The sequence below is a fragment of the Taudactylus pleione genome, unplaced genomic scaffold (genome assembly GCF_031769625.1).
Source record: "Taudactylus pleione unplaced genomic scaffold, aTauple2 ptg000012l, whole genome shotgun sequence".
NCBI classification, from domain to species: Eukaryota; Metazoa; Chordata; class Amphibia; order Anura; family Myobatrachidae; genus Taudactylus; species Taudactylus pleione.
The window spans coordinates 12,834,743-12,860,293 of record NW_028284415.1 but is presented as its reverse complement, the minus strand read 5'-3'; the positions used below and the strand labels follow the sequence as shown (position 1 = coordinate 12,860,293).

The following is a 25,551-nucleotide window of genomic DNA, read 5'->3' as shown; positions in this document are numbered from 1 at the left end:
AACCATGCAAGATGGTATTTTTTATTTAGTTTTGTCCATTTTTAACACACACACACATACACACAAATGTATGCATTTCACCATATTGGAAACCTACATTTTTAGTTTAAGTAGCCATTTTGTTTATTTCAAGGATAATGTTGTTTACTACCAGAGTGCCAATGTGTGGTAACTGTCGAAGCAATCAGCAGCTAGATTTGTACAAGACAATGAAAGGGAACTTCTGATTGGCTGCTATGGGATGCTGCAGATTTGCACTTTGGTTCTGGTCCTTTAATGAGAAATTCCATCTCTAAGAACTGGGGAAAAAAACATCTTCGTCTGAAACAAAAATAATAATTCATGTCCAGTAAAACTTGGACAGCTAGTCTCCATGTCTAATCTGTAATATTTTTGTAAGGTTATTTCCTTAGCCGCAGGATTCTGAACAAACATATTCTATATCAAGCAATTACAGTTTGGCTTAGTGGCAGAGTGTGTCCTTTGCCCTGTGTAAGTGATACTAGAGAAAACCAGCCCAGATTTCAAAGAGGCGAGTTGCTGTCTTAGGTTGACATGAAAGGGCAGTAGTGGATTATCAGTAAATGTTTCATAGGTACCATGAAAACAATTTGACCCAATGGCTGAGTTTGTGCTACAAACAGGCATGCAATACTGAGAGACTCTGCTTCTGTATATGTTAAATAATGTGTAATTTAGCAGAATACAGAACTGGAACACACAATATTTTAATGGAGGAAACAAGAAAGGAGAATAAAGGTGCAAAACTACACTAATGTTTGTAGCATGAAGTACATTGAAAGAAGCAAAACAGGTGGTATTACGATACAATCAGATAAAAGACTTTAAACTATGTTCCAATGGTAGGTACCAATGAAATTATAAATGAATGACAATATGCACAAAGGAGCTGAAAGTGAGAGAACCAGTTTCAGAAAGCTCAGTCTACATATCCAAAGGTTATATGCTCCAGTCCTTATGTGTATAATAACCCAAACCCTAGAGCTAACAATCTATGCCAGCAAATCAATTAGGCCGGAATGTTCTAGAAGGGAACATAGCAGCCAGCAACGCCACTACTTTTTCCTTACACCTCGTAGCGGTGCGCAAAAAAAGTTGTGATGTTAAGCCTATTGCATTAGACAGATATGTGCATAGCCGAAAATTATGGGTTTTAGGCGGCACATTGCTGCTAATTGACTCAGCCACTATGAGTGTAATGGAAGACTCTACTGTATGTAGCTTAAAACGTACCAATGTAATGAGATTGTCCCAAACCACAAATATTACAACCCAAAGGTGCAATTGGGGTACAGGAAATTCACAGAGTGGTTTAATGTCTGACCTAAACCCAAGTAGCTGATAAGACTAGTGGTGCATGTGTATGAGGAATGTGAATGAATTGTACATGGGGAATAGCACAGGGCTTATAGCAGGTATGGGGAACCCAGTGGCAGATCCAGGGGGTGCGATTGGAGCGATCACCCCCCCTAGTGTCCTTGCCTCTCTGCTCTGACTCTGGGACTTGGGAGTTAGTAACACCAAAAACTCCCCCTGACACTGCGCACTGTGCGCAGCGTCATCATCCAGGTGCGATCACAACTGTGGCAGTGCTGCTGACTGATGGGCCGGCCTCCCGCTCCTCCCCCTCCTGCTTCTGTGTTTCCCTGTCTAGGCACAATGCACTCCTCCTCAGTCTTGACTAGGTCACAGGGCAGATAATAGAGGACAGAACACTCTATTATCATTTCCATCATCTGGCCATCCCTTTGTATCAGTACCCCGGCTACCGCCAGTGGCGCACCCGCCAGTACTCAGAACCGAGCGAAAGACCACATTTTTTTCACACACGGTCGTAGACCGGCCCCCTTGCGTCATTATGCCTATATTCGCGGGTCTATGGGGAGGGGGCGGAGCCAAAATTATTAGAATCTATAAGAATTGCATCATTTTTGTGTTATCCACTCCCACAGACCCACGAATTGCGAGATTATGCCGCAGGGGGCAGAGCCTAATTATGCAAACTGCCTGGCAATGCCCCCATCAACAACCACCTGCAGCATCTCAGGATGCCAAAGTAAGTGAAAGTGTGTATGATATATATATATATATATATATATATATATATATAGTGCATCCGGAAAGTATTCACAGCGATTTACTTTTTCCACATTTTGTTATGTTATAGCCTTATTCCAAAATGGAATAAATTCATTTTTGTCCTCAAAATTCTACACACAATACCCCATAATGACAACATGTAAAAAGTTTTTTTTTATATTTTTGCAAATTTAAATAATAAAAAAAAAAAAACCTAAGAAATCACATGTACATTAGTATTCACAGCCTTTGCTCAATACTTTGTTGATGCACCTTTGGCAGCAATTACAGCCTCGTATTTTTGAATATGATGCCACAAGCTTGGCACACTATCTTTGGGCAGTTTCACCCATTCCTCTTTGCAGCACCTCTCAAGCTCCATCAGGTTGGATGGGAAGCGTCGGTGCACAGCCATTTTCAGATTTCTCCAGAGATGTTCAATCGGATTCAAGTCTGGGATCTGGCTGGGCCACTCAAGGACATTCACAGAGTTGTCCTGAAGCCACTCCTTTGATATCTTGGCTGTGTGTTTAGGTTCGTTGTCCTGCTGAAAGATGAAACGTCGCCCCAGTCTGAGGTCAAGAGCTCTCTGGAGCAGGTTTTCATCCAGGATGTCTCTGTACATTGCTGCATTCATCTTTCACTCAGTCTCCCAGTTTTTGCCGCTGAAAAACATCCCCACAGCATGATGCTGCCACCATCATGCTTCACTGTAGGGATGGTATTGGCCTGGTGATGAGCGGTGCCTGGTTTCCACCAAATATAACACCTGGCATTGACGCCAAAGAGTTCAATCTTTGTCTTATCAGACCAGAGAATTTTGTTTCTCATGGTCTGAGAGTCCTTCAGGTGCATTTTGGCAAACTCCAGATGGGCTGCCATGTGCTTTTTACTAAGGAGTGGCTTCTGTCTGGCCACTCTACCATACAGGCCTGATTGGTGGATTGCTGCAGAGATGGTTGTCCTTCTGGAAGGTTCTCCTCTCTCCACAGAGGAATGATGTAGCTCTGACAGAGAGACCATCTAGTTTTTGGTCAACTCCCTGACTAGGGCCCTTCTCCCACGATCGCTCAGTTTAGACGGCCAGCCAACTCCAGCAATAGTCCTTTCAGGAACTTCTTCCATTTACGGATGATGGAGGCCACTGTGCTCATTGGGATCTTCAAAGCAGCAGATATTTTTCTGTACCCTTCCCCAGATATGTGCCTCGAGACAATCCTGTCTCGGATGTCTACAGACAATTCCTTCCTTGGACTTCATGCTTGGTTTGTGCTCTGACATGCATTGTCAAGTGTGGGACCTTATATAGACAGGTGTATGCCTTTCAAAATCATGTCCAAACAACTGAATTTACTACAGGTAGACTCCAATTAAGCTGTAGGAACACCTCAAGGATGATCAGTGGAAACAGGGGGCACCTGAGCTCAATTTTGCGCTTCATGGCAAAGGCTATGAATACTTATGTACATGTGATTTCTTAGGGTTTTTTTTAAATTAAATTAGCTAAAATTTCAAAAAAACTTTTTACACGTTGTCATTATGGGGTATTGTGTGTAGAATTTTGAGGACAAAAATGAATTTATTCCATTATGGAATAAGGGTGTAACATAACAAAATGTGGAAAAAGTGAAGCGCTGTGAATACTTTCCGGATGCACTGTATAAGTGTGGGTGTGAATGTATGTTCCTATGTAATATATGCGTGTGCTATTTTATATATACAGCAGGTCCATAAATATTGGGACATTGACAGAATTTTCAGATTTTGGCCTCTATTCACCACCACAATGGTTTTGAAATGAAAAACTAGGGGTGAGCGGGTTCGGATTTCTGAAATCCGAACCCCCCCGAGCCCCCCCGATCCGAGTCAGGCTCGACTTTTCCCGCCTGACTCGGATCTGAAATCGAGGCAAAACGTCATCATCCCGCCTTCCGGGTCTCGCTGGTTTTGGATCCTATATAAGGTACCCGCGTCGGCGCCATTTTCTCACTCGTCTGTGGACAGTGAAGAGGGAGGGTGGGAGTTAGGGCTGGCTGGGCTGTGTAGTGTAGTGTAGTGCAGAGTAGTGTTGTGCTGTGCTGTGCTGTGCTGCGCTGCTGTTGTCCATAGGGGCTGTGTCCACTACTTCAAAGTCCATAGGGGCTGGCTGTGTTGTGCTGTGCTGCTGTTGTTAATAGGGGCTGTGTCCACTACTTCAAAGTCCATAGGGGCTGGCTGGACTGTGTTGTGCAGTCAGTTCTCCATAGGGGCTGTGTCCACTCCAAAGTCCTGTGCAGTGTCCCAGTCCTAAAGGGGTGCTGTAGTGTTGTCCAGGGGGTGCTCTGTCCATCAGGGGTGCTCCCCCCAAGTGCTAAAAAAATAATATTTATTCTGTGTTTGTGAATTGTGTGCGCAGTAGCCGCACGTGCATCAACAAAGTAGTGCCAAGCGTGCGCCTGTGTCATAAGTAAAGGGCCGGCTGGCTTGACCGTTAAAGGGTGCTGTAACCCCCAAAGTACACTCCAGTCCAAACCAAAAAAATAAATATTTTCTGTGTTTGTGAATTGTGTGCGCAGTAGCCGCACGTGCATCAACAAAGTAGTGCCAAGCGTGCGCCTGTGTCATAAGTAAAGGGCCGGCTGGCTTGACCGTTAAAGGGTGCTGTAACCCCCAAAGTACACTCCAAACCAAATAACAAAATATTTTTTCTGTGTTTGTGAATTGTGTGCGCAGTAGCCGCACGTGCATCAACAAAGTAGTGCCAAGCGTGCGCCTGTGTCATAAGTAAAGGGCCGGCTGGCTTGACCGTTAAAGGGTGCTGTAACTCCCAAAGTACACTCCAATCCAAACCAAAAAAAAAGGTATTTTCTGTGTTTGTGAATTGTGTGCGCAGTAGCCGCACGTGCATCAACAAAGTAGTGCCAAGCGTGCGCCTGTGTCATAAGTAAAGGGCCGGCTGGCTTGACCGTTAAAGGGTGCTGTAACCCCCAAAGTACACTCCAAACCCCCCAAAAAAATATTTTCTGTGTTTGTGAATTGTGTGCGCAGTAGCCGCACGTGCATCAAAAAAGTAGTGCCAAGCGTGCGCCTGTGTCATAAGTAAAGGGCCGGATGGCTTGACCGTTAAAGGGTGCTGTAACCCCCAAAGTACACTCAGTCCGAACCAAAAAAAAAAATATTTTCTGTGTTTGTGAATTGTGTGCGCAGTAGCCGCACGTGCATCAACAAAGGAGCAGCGCCAAGCGTGCGCCTGTGTCCCATAAGTAAAGAGCCGGCTGGCTCATTTCTTAAAGGGTGGTGTAACCCACAAAGTGCACTACTCTCCAGCAAAAATAAAAAAATATTTTCTGTGATTAGCCGCACGTATATATCAAATCGATATAACATAAATGGAGGACCAAACTTTCTCCGATAAAAATAAAATAGAGAAAGATCAAGAACCACTTCCTCCTAGTGCTGAAGCTGCTGCCACTAGTCATGACATAGACGATAACATGCCATCAACGTCGTCTGCCAAGGCCGATGCCCAATGTCATAGTAGAGGGCACATACAATCCCAAATGACAAAGTTCAGGAAAATGACCTTGAAAAAAACATTTAAATCAGCTGAAGAGAAACGTAAACTTGCCAATATGCCATTTACGACACGGAGTGGCAAGGAACGGCTAAGGTCGATCCCTATGTTCATGACTAGTGGTTCAGCTTCACATGACGATGGAAGCCCTCCTCCCACTAAAAAAATCAAAAGAGTTAAGCTGGCAAAAGCACAGCGAAGAACTGTGCTTTCTAAGAAGATATCACAAATCCCCAAAGAGAGTCCAAGTGTGGTGGTGGTTGCGATGCCTGACATTCCCAGCACTGGACGGGAAGAGGTGGCTCTTTCCACCATTTGCACGCCCCCTGCAAGTGCTGAAAGGAGCACCCACAGTCCACTTGCTGATATGCAAATTGAAGATGTCACTGTTGAAGTACAACAGGATGAGGATACTGGTGTAGCTGGCGCTGAGGAGGAAGTTGGCGAGGAGGATTCTGATGGTGATGTGGTTTGTTTAAATCAGGCTCCGGGGGAGACAGTTGTTGTCCGTGGGATGAAAAAGCCCATCACGGTCATGCCTGGGCAGAAGACCAAACATTCCACCTCTTTGGTCTGGCAATATTTCTATCCAAATCCGGACAACAACTGTCTTGCCATATGTACCATATGTAAAGGTGGAATAAGTAGGGGTAGGGACGTTAACCACCTAGGAACATCCTCCCTTATACGGCACCTGCAGCGTAGTCATAATAAGTTACTGTCAAGTTCAGAAACTTTGGCTAAGACCGTAAGCAGTCCAGGGACACCTAAATCCCGTGGTCCTGTTGTATCCAAGCGCCTGCAAACCACACCGTCAACTCCCTCCTCGTCAATTTCCTCCTTAGTCAGGATCGGAAGTAGTCCTGCAGGCCATGTCACTGGCATGACTGACTCTCCTATCCGGGATTCCTCCGAAGGATCCTGCATTGCTACGCCTCCTGCTGCCGCTGCTGCTGTTGCTGCTGCTGGGAGTCATTCATCATCCCAGAGAGGAAGTAGGAACACCACTACTTTTACTAAACAATTGACCCTCCAACAGTCCTTAGCGAGGAGGATGAAGTACGACAGCAGTCATCCTGAAGCAAAACGTATAACTGAGGCCTTGACTGCTATGTTGGTGTTAGACGTGCGTCCGGTATCCGCCATTAGTGCAGTGGGATTTAGACAATTGATGGAGGTAGTGTGTCCCCGGTTCCAAATCCCATCTAGATTCCACTTCACTAGGCAGGCGATACCGAGACTGTACAGAAATGTCAGAAAAAGTGTCCTCAGTGTCCTGAAAAATGCCGTTGTACCCAATGTCCACTTAACCACGGACATGTGGACAAGTGGAACAGGGCAGACTAAGGACTATATGACTGTGACAGCCCACTGGGTAGATGTATCACCTTACGCAGCAACAGCAGCAGCGTCACCAGTAGCAGCATCTCAGAAACGCCAGCTCGTTCCAAGGCAGGCTACGCTGTGTATCACCGGTTTCAGTAAGAGGCACACTGCCGACAACCTCTTAGAGAAACTGAGGGAAATCATCGCCCAGTGGCTTACCCCACTTAGACTCTCCTGGGGATTTGTGATATCTGACAACGCCACCAATATTGTGCGGGCATTACATCTGGGCAAATTCCAGCACGTCCCATGTTTTGCTCACACAATAAACTTGGTGGTGCCGAATTTTCTGAAAAGCGACAGGGGCGTGCAGGAGACGCTTTGGGTGGCCCGAAAAATTTCTGGCCACTTTCGCCATTCAGCGACTGCGTGCCGAAGACTGGAGCGCAAGCAAACACTCTTGAACCTGCCCCGCCATCACCTGAAGCAAGAGGTTGTGACGCGGTGGAACTCAACCCTCTATATGCTTCAGAGGATGGAGGAGCAGCAAAAGGCCATACAAGCCTATACATCCACCTATGACATAGGCAAAGGAGGGGGTATGCACCTGACTCAAGCGCAGTGGAGAATGATTTCCGTGTTGTGCAAGGTTCTCCAGCCCTTCGAACTTGCCACACGTGAAGTCAGTTCAGACACTGCCAGCTTGAGTCAGGTCATTCCCCTCATCAGGCTTTTGCAGAAGCAGCTGGAGAAAGTGAAGGAGGAGCTAAGACGGAGCGATTCCGCTCGGCATGTGGGACTTGTGGATGAAGCCCTTCATTCGCTTTGCCAGGATTCCAGGGTGGTCAATCTGTTGAAATCAGACCACTACATTTTGGCTACCGTGCTCGATCCTAGGTTTAAAGCCTATGTGGTGTCTCTCTTTCCGGCCGACACAAGCCTGCAGAGGTGCAAAGACCTGCTGGTGAACACACTGTCAGCTGAAGCGGAACGTGACACGTCAACAGCTCCTTCTTCATTTTCTCCCGCAACTGGGGCTGCCAGGAAAAAACTTAGGTATCCTAAGCAACCCGCTGGCGGTGATGCAGGGCAGACAGGACCAAGTTTGGACATCTGGTCCGGACTGAAGGACCTGGCAACAATTTCTGACATGTCTACTGTCACTGCATATGATACTGTCACCATTGACAGAATGGTGGAGGATTACATCGGTGACAGCATCCAAGTAGGCATGTCAGACAGTCCATACCTGTACTGGCAGGAAAAAGAGGCAATTTGGAGGCCCCTGTACAAACTGGCTCTATTTTACCTGAGTTGCCCCCCCTCCAGTGTGTACTCTGAAAGAGTGTTTAGTGCAGCCGGGAACCTTGTCAGCGAAAGGCGTAGGAGGTTGCTTCCACAGAATGTGGAGATGATGTTCATCAAAATGAATTATCAGCTCTTCCAGGGAGACCAGCCTCCAGAACGTACAGAGGGACCTGTGGTGGTGGATTCCAGTGGGGACGAGTTAATACTCTGTGAGGATGAGGATGTACACAACACTGAAGAGGGTGAGGAATCGGTGGATGAGGAGGATGAGGATGACATCTTGCCTCCGTAGAGCCAGTTTGTGCAGGGACAGATTAATTGCCAGCTTGTTTTGTGGGGGCCCAAACGAACCAATCATTTCAGCCACAGTCGTGTGGCAGACCCTGGCGCTGAAATGATTGGTTTGTTAAAGTGTGCATGTCCTGTTTATACAACATAAGGGTGGGTGGGAGGGCCCAAGGACAATTCCATCTTGCACCTCTTTTTTTTCTTTGCATTATGTACAGTTTGGGGCCTAGTTTTTCAAACTGCCATCCTGTCTGCCACTGCAGTGTCACTCCTAGATGGGTCACGTGTTTGTGCCGCCCACTCGTGTCGCTTAGCATAGTCATCCAGCTACCTCGGTGCAACCTTTTGGACATAAAAACACTATTGTGAGGTGTTCAGAATAGACTGGAAATGAGTGGAAATTAAGGTTATTGAGGTTAATAATAGCATAGGAGCAGAAAAACCTGCAAATTCTGTGATTTTAGCTGTTTTTATGCTTTTTTTAAAAAAAATACAGATCCAAAACACAAAACCCAGAACCCAAAACATGGAAGGGTGGTTTTGGCAAAACCAATCCAGATCCAAAACACGAAGAAAGATCCAGATCTAAAACCAAAACACGAAAAGTGGCCGATGCACACCCCTAAAACAAACAAGATGTGCTTTAACTGCAGACTTTCAGATTTATTTTGAGGGTAATTACATCCAAATCAGGTGAACGGTGTAGGAATTACAACGGTTTCTATATGTGCCTCCCACTTTTTAAGGGGCCAAAAGTAATGGGACTAACTAAACAATCCTAAATCTAACTTTCACTTTTTAATACTTTGTTGCAAATCCTTTGCAGGCAATTACAGCCTGAAGTCTGGAACGCATAGACATCACCAGACGCTGGGTTTCATCCCTGGTGATGCTCTGCCAGGCCTCTACTGCAAATTTCTTCAGTTCCTCCTTGTTCTTGGGGCATTTTCCCTTCAGTTTTGTCTTCATCAAGTGAAATGCATGCTCAATCGGATTCAGGTCAGGGGATTGACTTGGCCATTGCATAACATTCCAGTTTTTAGCCTTAAAAAACGCTTTGGTTGTTTTTGCAGTATGCTTCGGGTCATTGTCCATCTGCACTGTGAACCGCCGTCCAATGAGTTCTGAAGCATATGACTGAATATGAGCATATAATATTTTAGATGTTTATGAAAATTCTGTCAATGTCCCAATATTTATGCACCTGACTGTATATACAGTCAGGTCCACCTGACTGTATATACAGTCAGGTCCATAAATATTGGGACATTGACAGAATTTTCAGATTGTGGCCTCTATTCACCACCACACTGGTTTTGAAATGAAACAAACAAGATGTGCTTTAACTGCAGACTTTCAGATTTAATTTAAGGGTAATTACATCCAAATCGGGTGAACGGTGTAGGAATTACAACAATTTCAATATGTGCCTCCCACTTTTTAAGGGGCCAAAAGTAATGGGACTATCAACTCAAAAGCTATTTCATGGACAGGTGTGGGCTATTCCCTCATTATTTCATTATCAATTAAGCAGGTAAAGGGTCTGGAGTTGATTCTAGGTGTGACATTTGCATTTGGAATCAGTTGCTGTCAACTCTCAATATGAGATCCAAAGAGCTGTCACTATCAGTGAAGCAAGCCATCATTAGGCTGAAAAATCAAAACAAACCCATCAGAGAGATAGCAAAAACATTAGGTGTGGCCAAATCAACTGTTTGGAACATTCTTAAGGTGCATACACACACACAACGATTTTTTGAACGATTATCGTTAAACTATATCGTTTAACGATAATCGTTTGAAAAAATCGTTCACTTTCTGAGTCAAACGATGAACGATTATTGTTCATGCGCGTTCACGTTTGTAGTTTGCAGTTTGTAGTTCAGTCAAACTTGTCAACTCAACGATTTTCATTAAGTTAATATGCAAAAATCGTTTGTAGTTCATAAAAATCGTTCATTACATTTAAATGAACATAGTAAATGAACAACTTTAGTAAACGATTTTAGTTCATTTTTCCAAGGTAGAAAATCGTTTACTAAAATCATTCATTAACTCAATCGTTGTGTGTGTATGCAGCTTTAAAAAGAAAGAACGCACCGGAGAGCTCAGCAACACCAAAAGACCCAGAAGACCATGGAAAACAACTGTGGTGGATGACAAAAGAATTATTTCTCTGGTGAAGAAAAACCCCTTCACGACAGTTGGCCAAATCAAGAACACTCTCCAGGAGGGAGATGTATATGTGTCAAAGTCAACAATGAAGAGAAGAGTTCACAAGAGTGAATATAGAGGGTTCACCACAAGATGCAAACCATTGGTGAGCCACAAAAACAGGAAGACCAGATTAGAGCTTGCCAAACAACATCTAAAAAAGCCATTACAGTTCTGGAACAACATCCTATGGACAGATGAGACAAAGATCAACTTGTACCAGAGTGATGGGAAGAGAAGAGAAGGAAAGGAACTGCTCATGATCCAAAACATACCACCTCATCAGTGAAGCATGGTGGTGGTAGTGTCGTGGCGTGGGCATGTATGGCTGCCAATGGCACTGGTTCCCTTGTATTTATTGATGATGTGACTGCTGACAACAGCAGCAGAATGAATTCTGAAGTGTTTCGGGCAATATTATATGCTCATATTCAGTCAAATGCTTCAGAACTCATTGGACGGCGCTTCACAGAGCAGATGGACAATGACCAGAAGCATACTGCAAAAGCAACCAAAGAGTTTTTTAAGGCTAAAAACTGGAATGTTATGCAATGGCCAAGTCAATCCCCTGAACTGAATCCGATTGAGCATGCATTTCACTTGATGAAGACAAAACTGAAGGGAAAATGCCCCAAGAACATGCAGGAACTGAAGACATTTGCAGTAGAGGCCTGGCAGAGCATCACCAGGGATGAAACCCAGCGTCTGGTGATGTCTATGCGTTCCAGACTTCAGGCTGTAATTGCCTGCAAAGGATTTGCAACAAAGTATTAAAAAGTGAATGTTAGATTTAGGATTGTTTAGTTTGTCCCATTACTTTTGGCCCCTTAAAAAGTGGGAGATACATATATAAACCGTTGTAATTCCTACACCGTTCACCTGATTTGGATGTAATTACCCTCAAATTAAATCTGAAAGTCTGCAGTTAAAGAACATCTTGTTTGTTTAATTTCAAAGCCATTGTGGTGGTGAATAGAGGCCAAAATCTGAAAATTCTGTCAATGTCCCAATATTTATGGACCTGACTGTATACACTATATAAAAGAGAAAGAACGTTATGTGAATCAATGTCAGTGAATTATATGGTTTGTTTTTTTATATAAATATAAACAAGAATACATGTTATATACAAATAAAGGTGTAGAGGGATTACTATCCCTATGGTCACCCTTTTTAGAGATGATATATCAAATAGCTAGGTCTCTAATCAATAACTTCAATTTTGATTGTGATACAATAGAAAATAAGAAATAATTCAGCCTATGGTCAAAATACTACAAATCCCAGAATCCCTGAAGGAAAAGAGCATGTATTCTGAGTCATATGACTTAACATGGCGTTGATTGGACATTCACCCGTTCACGTGACTAATACACGTGACCAACACACGTAAATCGGAATAACGATCACCACAGATCGAGAGTGGCAGCTCCAGTGGTAAGAGGAAGGTGACAAAGTGGACGTGGTCCCCTTCCTCTAAGTCTCCACATCGTTAGTGTCCAAGTGAAGATCCGCGATCTGCAGGAAACAAGGTAAACTACGAGTATGATCCTTTGTTCACTTTTATCGTATGTCACATGACCGGGTGCCGAAAACCGGAAGATCCGATATCATATAGAACAGGGCTTGACAAATTTTTCTAAAACCTAGGAGCCAGGATGAAAGAGTAGGAGCCAGAACCCCCCTTCCCCCAGGGCAGCATTAGTGAGCACCTACGCCCCAGGCAACCAACCCCCATGGCCACACCACTAACGGGGTACCCCAGGTAAACCACCCACCCACAGCCACATTATTGAGCAGCTAACCCGCCTCTCCAGGCAACCAACCCCCAGAAAGACCACCCCTCCGCAGCCAAAAAACCCCGGACAAGCAAAGCCACCTCTGGCAGTGGGCGAACTAGAGAGTGGTGGGCCCAGATGCAAGAATATGCTTTGGGCACCCCTATGCAGTGCCCCCAGTAGTGGTCCCCCGACTATGCAGTACCCCCAGTAGTGGTCCCCCCTATGCAGTGCCCCCAGTAGTAGTCCCCCCTCTGCAGTGCCCCCAGTAGTAGTACCCCTATGCAGTGCCCCCAGTAGTAGTCCCCACTATACATTGTCCTTAGTAGCGCCCCCTATACAGTGCCCTAGTATCACCCCCCCTTATACAGTGCCCCAGTAGAGGCCACCCCCCTATGCAGTGCCCCCAGTAGCAGCCACACCCCCTATGCAGTGCCTCCAGTAGTGGTCCCCATATATAGTGCCCCCAGAAGTGGACCCCCTATGCATTGCCCCCAGTAGTCCCCCCCTTGTAGTGCCCCAGTAGTAGTCTCCCCCTTGTAGTGCCCCCAGTAGTAGTCTCCCCCTTGTAGTGCCCCCAGTAGTAGTCCCCTCCTTGTAGTGCCCCCAGTAGTAGTCCCCCCCCTTGTAGTGCCCCCGGTAGTAGTCCCCCCCCTTGTAGTGCCCCCAGTAGTAATCCCCCTTTTAGTGCCCCCAGTAGTGCGCTCTCCCCCTTTTAGTGCCCCCAGTAGAGCTCTCCCCCTTTTAGTGCCCCCAGTAGTGCTCTCCCCCTTTTAGTGCCCCCAGTAGTAGTCTCCCCCTTTTAGTGCCCCCAGTAGTAGTCTCCCCCTTTTAGTTCCCCCAGTAGTAGTCTCCCCCTTGTAGTGCCACATGTGATAAAAAAAAAAAAGAAACACTTACCTGAATCCCCACTCCCGCCGCCGTCATCCGCTCCTCCGGTCGTCCTCCTGGGCCGAGCCGCTCTGCATTATGGGAGAGACGTCATGACGTCTCTCCCATTACCCACTGCAGGAGCCTGAAGATGGAGCGGCTCTTGCAGTGGGCGCAGTGGCAGTCAGTGAGAGTCTAACAGACTCTCATTGGCTGCCACTCAAAACAAACACACAGCTGCCGGCGCCGGCGGCTGTGTGTTTGTCAGTCACTGTGTAGTTCTGACCGAACTCCATCCGGTCAGCGCCACCCGCGCGGTGCAGTTTGTGTCACAGAAACACAGACTGCCCGCGGCCAGAGGCCCGCATGGCGCTGCGCCTGGGGGGCACATGGCACCCTGTCCCCCGGCCCAGCCTGCCACTGACTACAGGGCCTGGGGGTTGCTGAAAATCTGGTCGCCAGGCAACCAAATGTGGTCGCCATGGCAACCTGGCCCCCGGGTTTTGTCGAGCCCTGATATAGAAAATAAGATATAATCTTCATTAGAGTGAAGAATAATGAAAAGAGTCTGCCTCCTATTTGTTTTATTTGATCATGTTGTAAATATTTTGAATATATATTAAATTATGCGGGTATGGCAATTTTTATATGTAAATGTAAATCAGGTGCTAATTAGCAGCCATCTTTAGAGGGGTATATAACTACCACCTTGCACACATACTGGACATCTTTGAAAAAGCTGCACTTTGATGCAGCGAAACGCGTCAGTTTACCAGAGATCTTCACCCTCACCCTTTTTTTGTGGATCCATTCATTTTGGATTACCCCACATCAGCCTGAACCAGCCTTTTGGAACAAAAAGGACAAAGTGCCTCTGGGAATATACCAACAGCATCACCTTGGATTATATCACATACAAACACCGTACAATTTGAGGACCCGTCACTGTGGACCAATATGATCATTTAAAAGGGACATCCCTATATTGGTGACCAGGTGTATATCAAATGGACAGTCACATCACTTGTTCTGGAACCCCCAGTGTCCATGACAAAGGTATTGCGTGGGAACAGGCTAACCATGGACTATTAGGGTTGAGGGTGAGATCATTTGTTTTTAACATGCTATATCAACACTGTGATTTTATTTCTACATGTTTTATGAAGTAAAGTGATTCTATAATACAAAAATAAATATTTTATTTCAATATATGCAATACATGTACACTGACATAGAAATAATGTATATATAACCCATTCATAGCGCTACTACTTGTTATTGGTGATATTTATGTGTTAGGAAGTGACTATCCCTTGTTATAGTAGCAGCTTGGTCTAACCACTCATCTCAGCGCCTGACCAGTACCGTATGGTATTCACCTCTTTGCCTAGAATGGTACTCTGCAGGCAGAATCTATGCAGCAGTGCCGCCTGGAGCGTCCTTAGGACGCTTCAGACGGTCACACCCCAGCCCTTAAAGCTGTAATCACCTCCACGGAGGGGGTGTAGCCTGCACCAGGCCCGCAAATAATGTTATATAATGTCCCTCAGCAAAAAAAAAGTTATTTATAACTGTACTTGCGTGTAGATAACATATCTGAGAACTTGAACAATACATTGTAACACTGCAAGTCAATAAAATATTTTCTTTTCTTACCGTTGATTCGGTTAACCCTCCAACAGACACAGTCAGACCCATTAGAACATAGTAACTATATATCGGTAGCCCCAGGAGCTGTGTGATGCGAGGGAAGGCTTGTGAAGGGGCATTCCAGTTCAGTGACTCTGCCTGTGACCTGGACAGAGAGGACAGAAATCAATCAGTTATCAGTGCAAGCTGCTGGCCACTAATGACACCTAATGACACTAATGACACCTAGTTAAACACAGAAAGTTATAATTATTGTAAGATCCTATATTCTAGAATTAGTTTATGTAAATTTCTGTAATGTAGGGCAGGAAACATGAATGCAGCTACCTGTGATCAGTGATATCAATATTGGAATTTTGTTTTAAACAAGAATGGTTACAACTTTTAGCAATTTTCCATTAAAGAGAATGTATTACCTGATCAGTCTGCATGAATGTAATGAGAAGTAGACTCTACCGTGAAATAAGTGGGGAGTCTGCAAAAGTGCAAAGTGTCTATGTAATGCCAACAAGCACTTTCATTCCTACTACTTCCTGGCTGTGTAATGGTCAATGAAGAAAAATACAGTTACATAAGAGTACATCTTCATTACTAAAGCTCTTACATACAGGCTGTTGCCAAGAGCTCAGGTCTATGTCGAAAGACCACAATGGACTAGTTGGTTGGTGGTCATGTCAAACTACTACATCACGTGAGAGACATTCAGTCAGATTGATGCCAATTAGATGCTGAAGCGCATCTGTGCAGCTTAATTTATCTGACCAAGCAGAACATTTCCCTTTCTAAAAACAGAGCCACTGGCTGATCCCAGTACCAGTAGATATTGCAGTCCTGTTAAAAAAACAGATCCTGTTAAGAAACCTAAACTGCATATTAGTACCTGGGAAATATTCTCTCCAGATCCTCCCGGTGTGGAATGTGTGGGATTGGTGGGCTATCTTGGTACAATAGTTTGAAAAAAACTGAGCCAGCATGGGCTCTAAAACGATCGATCTTCTCGGCCGCCTGCTGAACTATGGAGCACATCATTCGCTGGCTGCTGTGGGAGAAACACAATACAATGCTTAGCTTCATTTACCCCACCACAGAGGCATCACACTGTAAAACATGTATAAAGTACTCCATAAGTATCTGTGCGTAAACAGATGGCATGGTCTACAGCACAGGGATTCGTGAGACTGGCACCAATTTCCCTGTTAGATCCAAAGGTAGATCCAGATGTGCAGCTTGGAATGGCAGGAGCCTTTCAACAATGCCCCTCAAAAGACAGTTTTGGAAATACAGGATGGTTCCAGCGTTGTCTATGATCTATGAATTTTTTCGATAGAGTTCTCGATGTATTCAGAGATATACTGTATAAAAACAGAATGGCAATAACGTATAATACCGTCAAAAAAAGGTTTCTCTTCTAAGAAATATAAACGCAGTCACCATTTACTGGTGGGTGATGGGCGATGGAAACAATTTTCACCGTGGTCCTGCGGTGGTTGCAAAATGCAACGTAGATCTGGATACCTTTGGGTCACTCCATAGATGGGAGAAAACACATATGACAAGCTTCCATAGAGCAAATCAGTAATCCCAATACAAGGTCCTACAGGGTTAAGTAGTATACTCACCTTGAATGGGGTGTGATGGAAGCCTTGGACATTTATATTTTAAAACGATTTCCGTCGATTTAATATAGAGTTAATTGAGCTTTGTGTTGCTATTCAAATCCAAAAGAATTCGCTTACAGAAATCAAATCATTTATTAGTCTATAATGGTGTTATCTAATTACACCAGAAGATAATAAAAATTATTTTCATTGTGAGTAGACATTGAAAAAAATGATTACAATGAAATAATGCAATTTAGATAAAAAAATAAAATAAAAAAAATATATATATATATATATATATATATATATATATATACACACACACACACACACAGTATTAATAAAATAGAATAAAAAAATAATAATTAAAAAAAAAATACATAGTTCAGAAATGAAAAAGTGTAGAGAACCAATGGGTGGTCACCTAGCAACGCATTTCACAGAATCAATGTCTGCTTCCTCAGCCTGAGGAAAATATATTTTATTATTTTTTTCTATTTTATTAATATATAATTGTTTTCATCTAAATTGCGTTATTTTATTGTAATAATTTTTTTTCAATGTCTCTACTCACAATGAAAATTATTTTTATCATCATCTGGTGTAATTATATAACACCAGTATAGACTAATACATTATAAATTATTTGATTACTGGATTTTTGTAAGCAAATTATTTTGGATTTGAATATCAACACAAAGCTCAACAAACTCTATATTAAATAGACTGACATAGGTTTTAAAATATAAATGTCTAAGGCTTCCATCACACCCCATTCAAGGTGAGTATACTACTTAACCCTGTAGGACCTTGTATTGGGTTTACTGATTTACACTATCTAAGCTTGTCATATGTGTTTTCTCCCATCTATGGAGTGACCCAAAAGGTATCCAGATCTACGTTGCATTTTGCAACCACCGCAGGACCACGGTGAAAATTGTGTCCAACGCCTATCACCCACCAGTAAATGGTGAGTGCGTTTATATTTCTTACAAGAGAAACCCCCTTTTTTTTACGGTATTATACGATATTGCCAATCTGTTTTTTTTATATATCTCTGAATACATTGAGAACAGTATCAAACAAATTCATAGGATAGATAATAGAAAGTGCTGGAAACATCCTGTATTTCCATAGTAGTCTACAGGAACCAATCAGATGTTTGAGTTTATTTTGTAAACTGTGCGAAAAAAATGGCAGTTAGAATCTGATTGGATGTTATGGGACAAAACACCTTTTCTACAGTTTTCTAAATGTGTTATGGCTCAGACTGCAGTCTTCCAATGTGATATGACTCAGCCACAACATGGCAGGAATATCTATGCTGATTACCTGTATTTTCAGTATATAATATCCATTGGAACTTTTTCCCCAAAAAATCCAACTGCAATTAAAGTAGGTTGGGTTTAAATATTAGATTTATTTAATGTGATTAATTTATATATCCTATTATCAGCTCAAAGTTTTGTAACTGGAATTCCGCCATCGTCGGCACCACAACTTGCACATATTGGACGGCAAATAAACATCTGAGAGTCTGGAGGTACCGTTAAGTGTGTTATGCAGCAGCGAGTACTTTACGGGTAATTGATTTGACCCCTTAGTGTGTTAAACAGTTAGGATACATACAGCACCAAGTCAAATGTGAAATACAGTACAGTCACTTACAAATCTTCCCCTACAAGATCCGGAGTGTGTTTCACTAGTAACAACGTGATGTCCAACAGACTGGCCATAGCTGCTTCTCGCACCCTGGAATATAAAAATGAGACTAAATACTAAAGTATTTTAAGATATATATATATATATATATATATATATATATAGAAAACAACCAACTTAGCAATGAGGGGTAATGGTTTAGAAGATGACTGTGGAGCCTCCCCAGACAACTCAAAAATCACCTTGACTGTGCAGAAATTCTAAAACACAAAAGGAGCAAGTCTAGAGACAACAGTTGGCCTGTTCTCAACACATCTTAACAGTGATCATCACCAAGAGTCTCTCAAGTGCAGAGATTCCCCCAACATAGGGGTCTATTTATTAAGCAGTGTTAGTAGAAGTGAAAAGTGATAAGGTGCCAGCCAATCAGCTCCCAACTGTCATTTTTCAAACACAGCCTGTGAGATGGCAGTTAAGAGCTGATTGGCTGGAACCTTATCACTTTTCACTTCTCCTAACACTGCTTAGTAAATAGACCCCATAGTCTTCTATAAGATAAAGTCGGGCCAGCAGAAAGCAGTGTTTGCATTTAGCATCAATCCAATAATTGGCAGAGTGATCCCTTGCTGGCACCAGACAGCCACTTTACAATACAGTGCTTCAATGCCAGGTAGCATGGTCAGAGGAATGCCAGCAATTTATACTGTATTAACAAGAACATTAGTTGTACAGTGCTAGAATTGATTATTGAGGGCAGCACAGACTGTGTAATGGTTAGCATTACTGTCTCACAGCACTGAGGTCGTGGGTTCAATTCCCACTACGGCCCAAACTGTGTGGAGTTTGCATATTCTCCCTGTGCTTGAGTGGGTTTCCTCCCACACTCCACAAATATACAGGTAGGTTAATTGGCTCCCAACATAATTATTCCGTGTGTGTGTGTGTGTGTATATACATACATGTGGTAGGGAACATAGGGCCTGATTCAGACCCGTTCGCTAAGCTGCAAACGCACACTATGGGCGATTATCACACATTTGCACAAGCGTAAAAGTACGCATGCGTGAACCAGTCACTGCGGTCGGGAATCGTGCGCTTGTAGTCTACAGACTGGACGCTACTTTGAGTGACAGATAGCGCCATTTGTGAGTGGTAACAGGAAGGCGCTTGTGAACGGGGGAGTGGTGCTGCGAACGCAGCCGTATCTGGCCGTCAAAACTGAGTATTTTGGGTGTGCATAATTAGCAAAGAAGCGTCATTGTACACGTCACTTGGTTGTATTTCAGTCTGCAGTGATCGCAGTGCTTGTGGTGGGGTAGGGTCTACCTCAAGCGCTGCGTGCAGCTCCGATGGCTCTCGATGTCACCGATTAATCACACACTTCCTGGAGATGACGTGTGCTATGAAAGAAAGGCGGGCGTCTTTATGTTCCGGCGTGCGCTCACTGCCGTTGCTCTCTAAGGCATAGAGGGCGTCCATTTACCAGACATTGCGATCGCGGCATTTGCATATACGGCACCTGTTGGCTGCTTGAGAGCGCAGCTTAGCGTCCGGGTCTGAATGAGCTCCATAGATTGTAAGCTCCACTGGGGCAGGGACTGATGTGAATGCCCAAATATGCTCTGTAAAGCGCTGCGGAATATGTGTGCATTATATAAATAACTAGTAAGAAATAAATTATTCAAGTTACATTTATTTGTTGTCTGTATTGTAAAAAAACACATTTATTTTAAACCATACACACCCAGAAACTGACAGCTGTCTGATGGTCGCCGATACCTGTGACTGAGCACAGAGCATGTCATGTCACTCACAGTACATGCCAAATACCTTTTCTAATTCACTTTTTGGTGTCACACATTAGTTTGATTGATGTATTCAGTACCTATGGCATATATAACTTCTCATACTCCACAATCTGATTCATAGAAAAAAAATATCTTGTTTAGCACCTTAAGTTGGACGAGCCCATGCAGCAAAAAGGGTTGATTCAAAAATGGACGCAGTCACGTCTGTCTCATTATGCTGATGCTGCGTCTGATTTTTAAACAACCGAGACACCCACCTGCAGGGTCTTAGGACCTATGGCAGGTGCATCTGTGTGAGTGTTTGTGCCTCTCTGAACTCAGCCGCTTTCAGTGAAACGCCCGTTTTGGCTTTGCCACTCCCATTACCTCAGATACACGGCGACTACAATTCCCAGACCTTGCATCTAATCCTGTGCTGCGTCTCTGTGCGCAGACAATCGGCACACGTGTGGTGCACTCAGATGCATGGGCAGTACAAAAACATCAGTCAACTGCGCACATATTGGTGCTTCGTCCAAAACTAAATCAGGCCCAAAATGTCACAAAACATGGATTGTAGCTCTAACTGTAAGTTACCAAATGAAAATAACACCTGAAAGTTCTGCCTTCGGATTTCTGTAATAGAAACGCAGGGATCTTCCCCCCCAAAATCCCTGTACTCCCTAATCCAACACTAACAACACAATAGTCACCCGTCCACTCTTCTGTGTGATACCTTACACATAGACAGATCATAGCGGAGCAAATACAATTTGCAAATGACGCGTTAATATTCCTTATATTGTGTACTAATTATGCAATTCAATTAGAAACATCAAGTTGAGGGTATGTGTGAACTCTGCAGTGTTCTTACTATGTGAAGTGCATGAAGGAGTAGGTAAATCACCCTGACTACTGTGGCCTGTGGCTATCTATGTCAAGTGCATGAAAGTGTGGATAAATCATCCCGAATACAAAAAAAAAGTGATAAATAAGATTGTACGTGACCATAAGGACAGTGGGCTGGATTCATAGATTTTCACAAAGCCGATATTTACGCAGATCAAGCGATTGTTTGACATTGCGTATGCGTGAAATCTGCACTGTACAAGCGCAGCAATTGCCTTGTGAATACTCTCGTACAGAGGAAACACTCACAAAGTAAGTGACAGGTAGTCCGTGTTGGGAGGTGGTAAAGAGGGGTGGTTAGAAAAAAAACCACAATTACATGATTTTTCATTATTTTCATTACATGATTTTCTAATTTTATAGCAAAAAGTATCTGCCGCTAGTTTTGTTGTGGATAAAGTGGCACAGTTCGTGTCTAAATTAATCCACCTCAGATTTAACATTACCCATTACCTGATGGTTCCCACCAGCCTTCCCTAAAGGCTTCTTCACACCTGTGTTTTTACATAGTTATCTAAATTGTGCAAAACACTGTAAAAATTAATTTGTGAGTTTTTCATGCCAAAGAAATTCTGTTATCTATGGGTGAAATCTGTTGGGTATCAGAATCAGGTATGCTGCTCAGTATGTGACAGCAGCAATGGGAAGACTCACGTTTGTAACGTTTTATTTATATAGTTTTCCATCCATCATGTGAAATGAAGAAATAAATGCGATGCCCTAAGACTCCAGTAGTCAGATGATGTCAGTTGGGCATCATGCAATTTCAGTTAGCCTGACTAATGTCGGGGTCAAGCTATGTTTGATTAAAAGCAAGTTATATCCATTTAAATGCTCTTAGTCAAAGCCAACAGTTTATATTTCGTTTTGTTGTTTAAATTGATATATATAACCAGTACGATTTGCTCTTTCATTACTGGACTTATTTAAAGTAATAGAAATAGAATAATATATTGTGCCAAGATTGTCTCTGCCTCCCAACACCTCCCAGAATGTTATGCAATTGCTGCAAACATTATACCTACTGTTATTTAGTTAGTATTCTAAAGCTGGGTACACACTTGTTTGAACGACAAACGATATATCGCGAGTGCATCGGTGGGTGTGTACATCTGATATGTTTGTGAACTATGATGTTCACAGACATATCAGGTTGGCCCTGCAGCACAACCAATGCCAATATATCATGCAGATATATTGGTGCATCTGCCTGTGTGTACGGGCACCCGTACACTGGTCACAGGAACCACCAACACGGATGTCACTTTCTGATCCTGTGGCCAGGCATGTCAGGCGGCACTTTGGTAAGTGTATATGCACAAATCGTTTGTGCATAACTCTTACCAAATCGGTGAGCGCATTGGGAGGCCAGCCGACATATCGCTCAGGTGTGTAAACAGCATTACAGGTTATTTTACATGTCTGATGTGAGTATACAGACAAAAGATTTACACTTGTTTTCACAATTTAAAATGGGATGCTCTGCTAGATCTCCGCTATTGCTAAAAATCCTAAATCCAGTTTACAGTAAATCTATTACAGACCTGGTCTGGGTCTCTAAGAAGACCATAATATTTCATAGGCCTATACTTCAAAAAGGGGGTTGCTTCTATTGTTTGCAGAAAGAAAACTAATATACCAGAGTACCATTAATGTGTAAAGTATTCATTTGAAGTGAGTGTCCCTTAAAAACAGACTGCAACAATGTAATTTTGTCTCTAGAAATTTATATACAATTGTGGCGGTCATATACATTTAAAAAAATGAGTGATACATTTTAATGAGGTCATATTGCAGCCAATATTGGGCTGATATTGACCATTATGGTGGAAAATGAGGTCAGATAAACCACTGATGACATAGCTGTGCCACCAGCTACAACAGCATGTTCAGGCCACAGGAAAGCTTGTTGTGAAACCACATGGTGCTGGTCTACAGCAACCTCTCTTCTCTTTACATATTTATGAGGATTTGGGTGTATGGATGAGTGGCAGCTGAAGAAACTAACAAACACATAAAGCGGGACTTAATTCAATTTACAATACACTTATTGTATTTATAAATCATTTAATAGTTATTTTCCAGATTTTTTTTTACTTTTAAAGCCACAGATAATAAAAGGAAGCAATAGAGATATGTAGAACGTGGCCTTTTATAACTGAACAATAGTTCTATACTATAGAGCAGGTTTATTGTAGATAACAGTGAGTGTTAGATTGGGAAGATTGGGAAGATGAGTGCCGAGTCCAATGAAAATTAAACACACTACTAGAAACAAAAATGACATTATGAGTAGTGTTCATGTTGAAAGTTCATGTATTCTGATGGAAGCCGCTTTGCAGAGCATTATCATTCCTTGGGATTATGTGGATATGAAAGTTTAGAGATCTTACACTTGTCGCCTTGTCTGGGAGGATTCAGATGAAACTCGAGAAAACCGGGTTTAACAGAACATTTATTTCTGCACAGATGAATTTCTATTTAACACTGGAAACAGTGTTACTGAACCCTCTAACCAAGAATAAGTCCTCATGTAACAGCTACTAGCCTAGTACAGGGAGCTTGAATGTTGGGTCACATTGCTGTAGACAGGGAAAAGGAGGATTACACATGCATGGGTGCAGCATAATTAGACAGGCCTCGAGGTGGCATTTTAACAAAATAAATCTCTCCCCACTAACTAGAGGGTTCTTTCATCTTCCCAGCAGTAATACATTTATATTTTCCATTATAACCTAACCCCCATCACAGGGGATACATTATGGCCTCAATACATTCTACGGTCTGCTTCCCTGACCTACACTAGAAAAGAAGGGTCTGTAATAGAGATGGCCATCGGTGCATTAACCATCAATGGTGCCACCAGTGGCATGAAACCAACGACTGCGACTTATCAATGTTTACATATCATCTCATTTTAACACTTTCAAGGATAGGTACTACAGGTTAATAAGGGGATGTAAATGTTAGGCTAAGAATAACTATAGGGAAATGTGTGGTGTTGTGTTGGCCGATATGCTACATGGCCAACAGTAAGTGGACACTCTTTCTAATTGATGTGTTTGGCCATTTTAGCCAAACCTATTGCTAACAGGTACATAAGATCAAGCATACAGCCATGTACTCTCCATAGTCAAACAGTAGCAGTAGATTCAGTTCATCAAATGTCTGCCCAGCTAAAGCTGTCCCAGTCAAATGTCTGGGAGCAAGAAAAGCTCATCCGCTAAGCTATAGGCCACGAACAGACAGGATTGCCGAGTACTGAAACGTGTAAGAATGGTCTGTTCTCAGTTTCATCGCTCACTACCAAGATCCAATTTGCCTCTGAAAACAACCTCAGCACAATAACTGTTCATTGGGAGCCTCCATGGATTTAATTTTCCATGGCTGAGCAGCAAAAGCCTCAGATCACCATGTGCAACAATAAACGTTGGCTAAATTGGTGTAAAGCTCACCGCCATTGGGCTCTGAAAGAATGGAAATGCACTCTCTGGAGTGACAGCTCCATATGAATGCCCATGTTTTTGGAATGAGAAGTTCAACAAGTGCGTGTGGGTGTGATTTTCTGGTGTCCACATACTTTTGGCAAAATAGTGTAATTGTAAATGCTACAGACAAGGCTTTATTATTGCTTCTGTTTCCCTAAACACTGCAACAAAACCACATTTGTCTTAAGTAGCACATTGGATTAAATATCTACAAACACAACAAAACCCAAATACAATTCACTTTTGTAGATTATTAAACCTTAAAGTATTCCCTGCACACAGCACAAAGGAATGTTGTTTCAAAACTGAAGATGGTCTTTGGCAGCAAAGGGTTAAGGGAATGAGACTGACTGAATAAATCACTTATTATGACTGAGTTCCTGTACAATAGTAACCATGACTAAGACATGCCTGAAAGCTTTGAAAAATGTAGAATTAACAAAATATAAAATCACTTAATGAAAACACAGGCGTGAGATTATAATGCTCTACCTGATCTTGTTTTTCAGCTTCATGCAAGATTAGAAAACAAAATATGTATTAAAGTAAACAAGTGACTCCATTCTTCATGTCTCACAGCACGTCCAGGGCGTGCCACTGTCATACAGCAGAGGGCCACTGGGTCCTGCTCTGCGGCATTCTGTCAGCCAGACTCCTGCCCTGGGGCAGCATAACAGTGTGACCAGCCTCACATTGCTATGTGTAACTACTAGCAAAATGACATTCCACAACACTTACAGAACGGTGCATGTACAATGCGATTATCTGATCATAATATATGACTGAAGTAAGGAAGAGTTTCATGGCTTCTCCCTCACACCTAACTGGTTAGTCAGAACAAATAACTGTGGTTGAAATCCAGAATGATAAATTTTGTGTAAGAGATCATCTCTAATTACATGCAAAACAGCAGGTGGATGGGACCATTTATAGGGGCATATTTATCACAATCAGCATCTCAGATGTGGATTGGCTGTGATAAATTAGACCAGGGGTGGGGAAAATTTTTTCTGTCGA

The 25,551-nt window shown here is 43.0% G+C and overlaps 1 protein-coding gene across 2 annotated transcripts in view; it reads right to left on the bottom strand.

Moving 5' to 3' along the window:
• TBCD (tubulin folding cofactor D) overlaps nt 1-25,551 on the bottom strand; it is a 376,677-nt gene that overhangs the window by 59,672 nt on the left and 291,454 nt on the right. For both annotated transcript variants that reach the window (XM_088468636.1, XM_088468637.1), the window contains exons 31-33: nt 18,357-18,440; nt 15,968-16,126; nt 15,094-15,232 (exon numbers count right to left, since the gene is read on the bottom strand). In XM_088468636.1, coding sequence (XP_088324762.1) covers nt 15,094-15,232; nt 15,968-16,126; nt 18,357-18,440 — 382 coding nt within the window. The remainder of the gene's footprint in view (nt 1-15,093; nt 15,233-15,967; nt 16,127-18,356; nt 18,441-25,551) is intronic.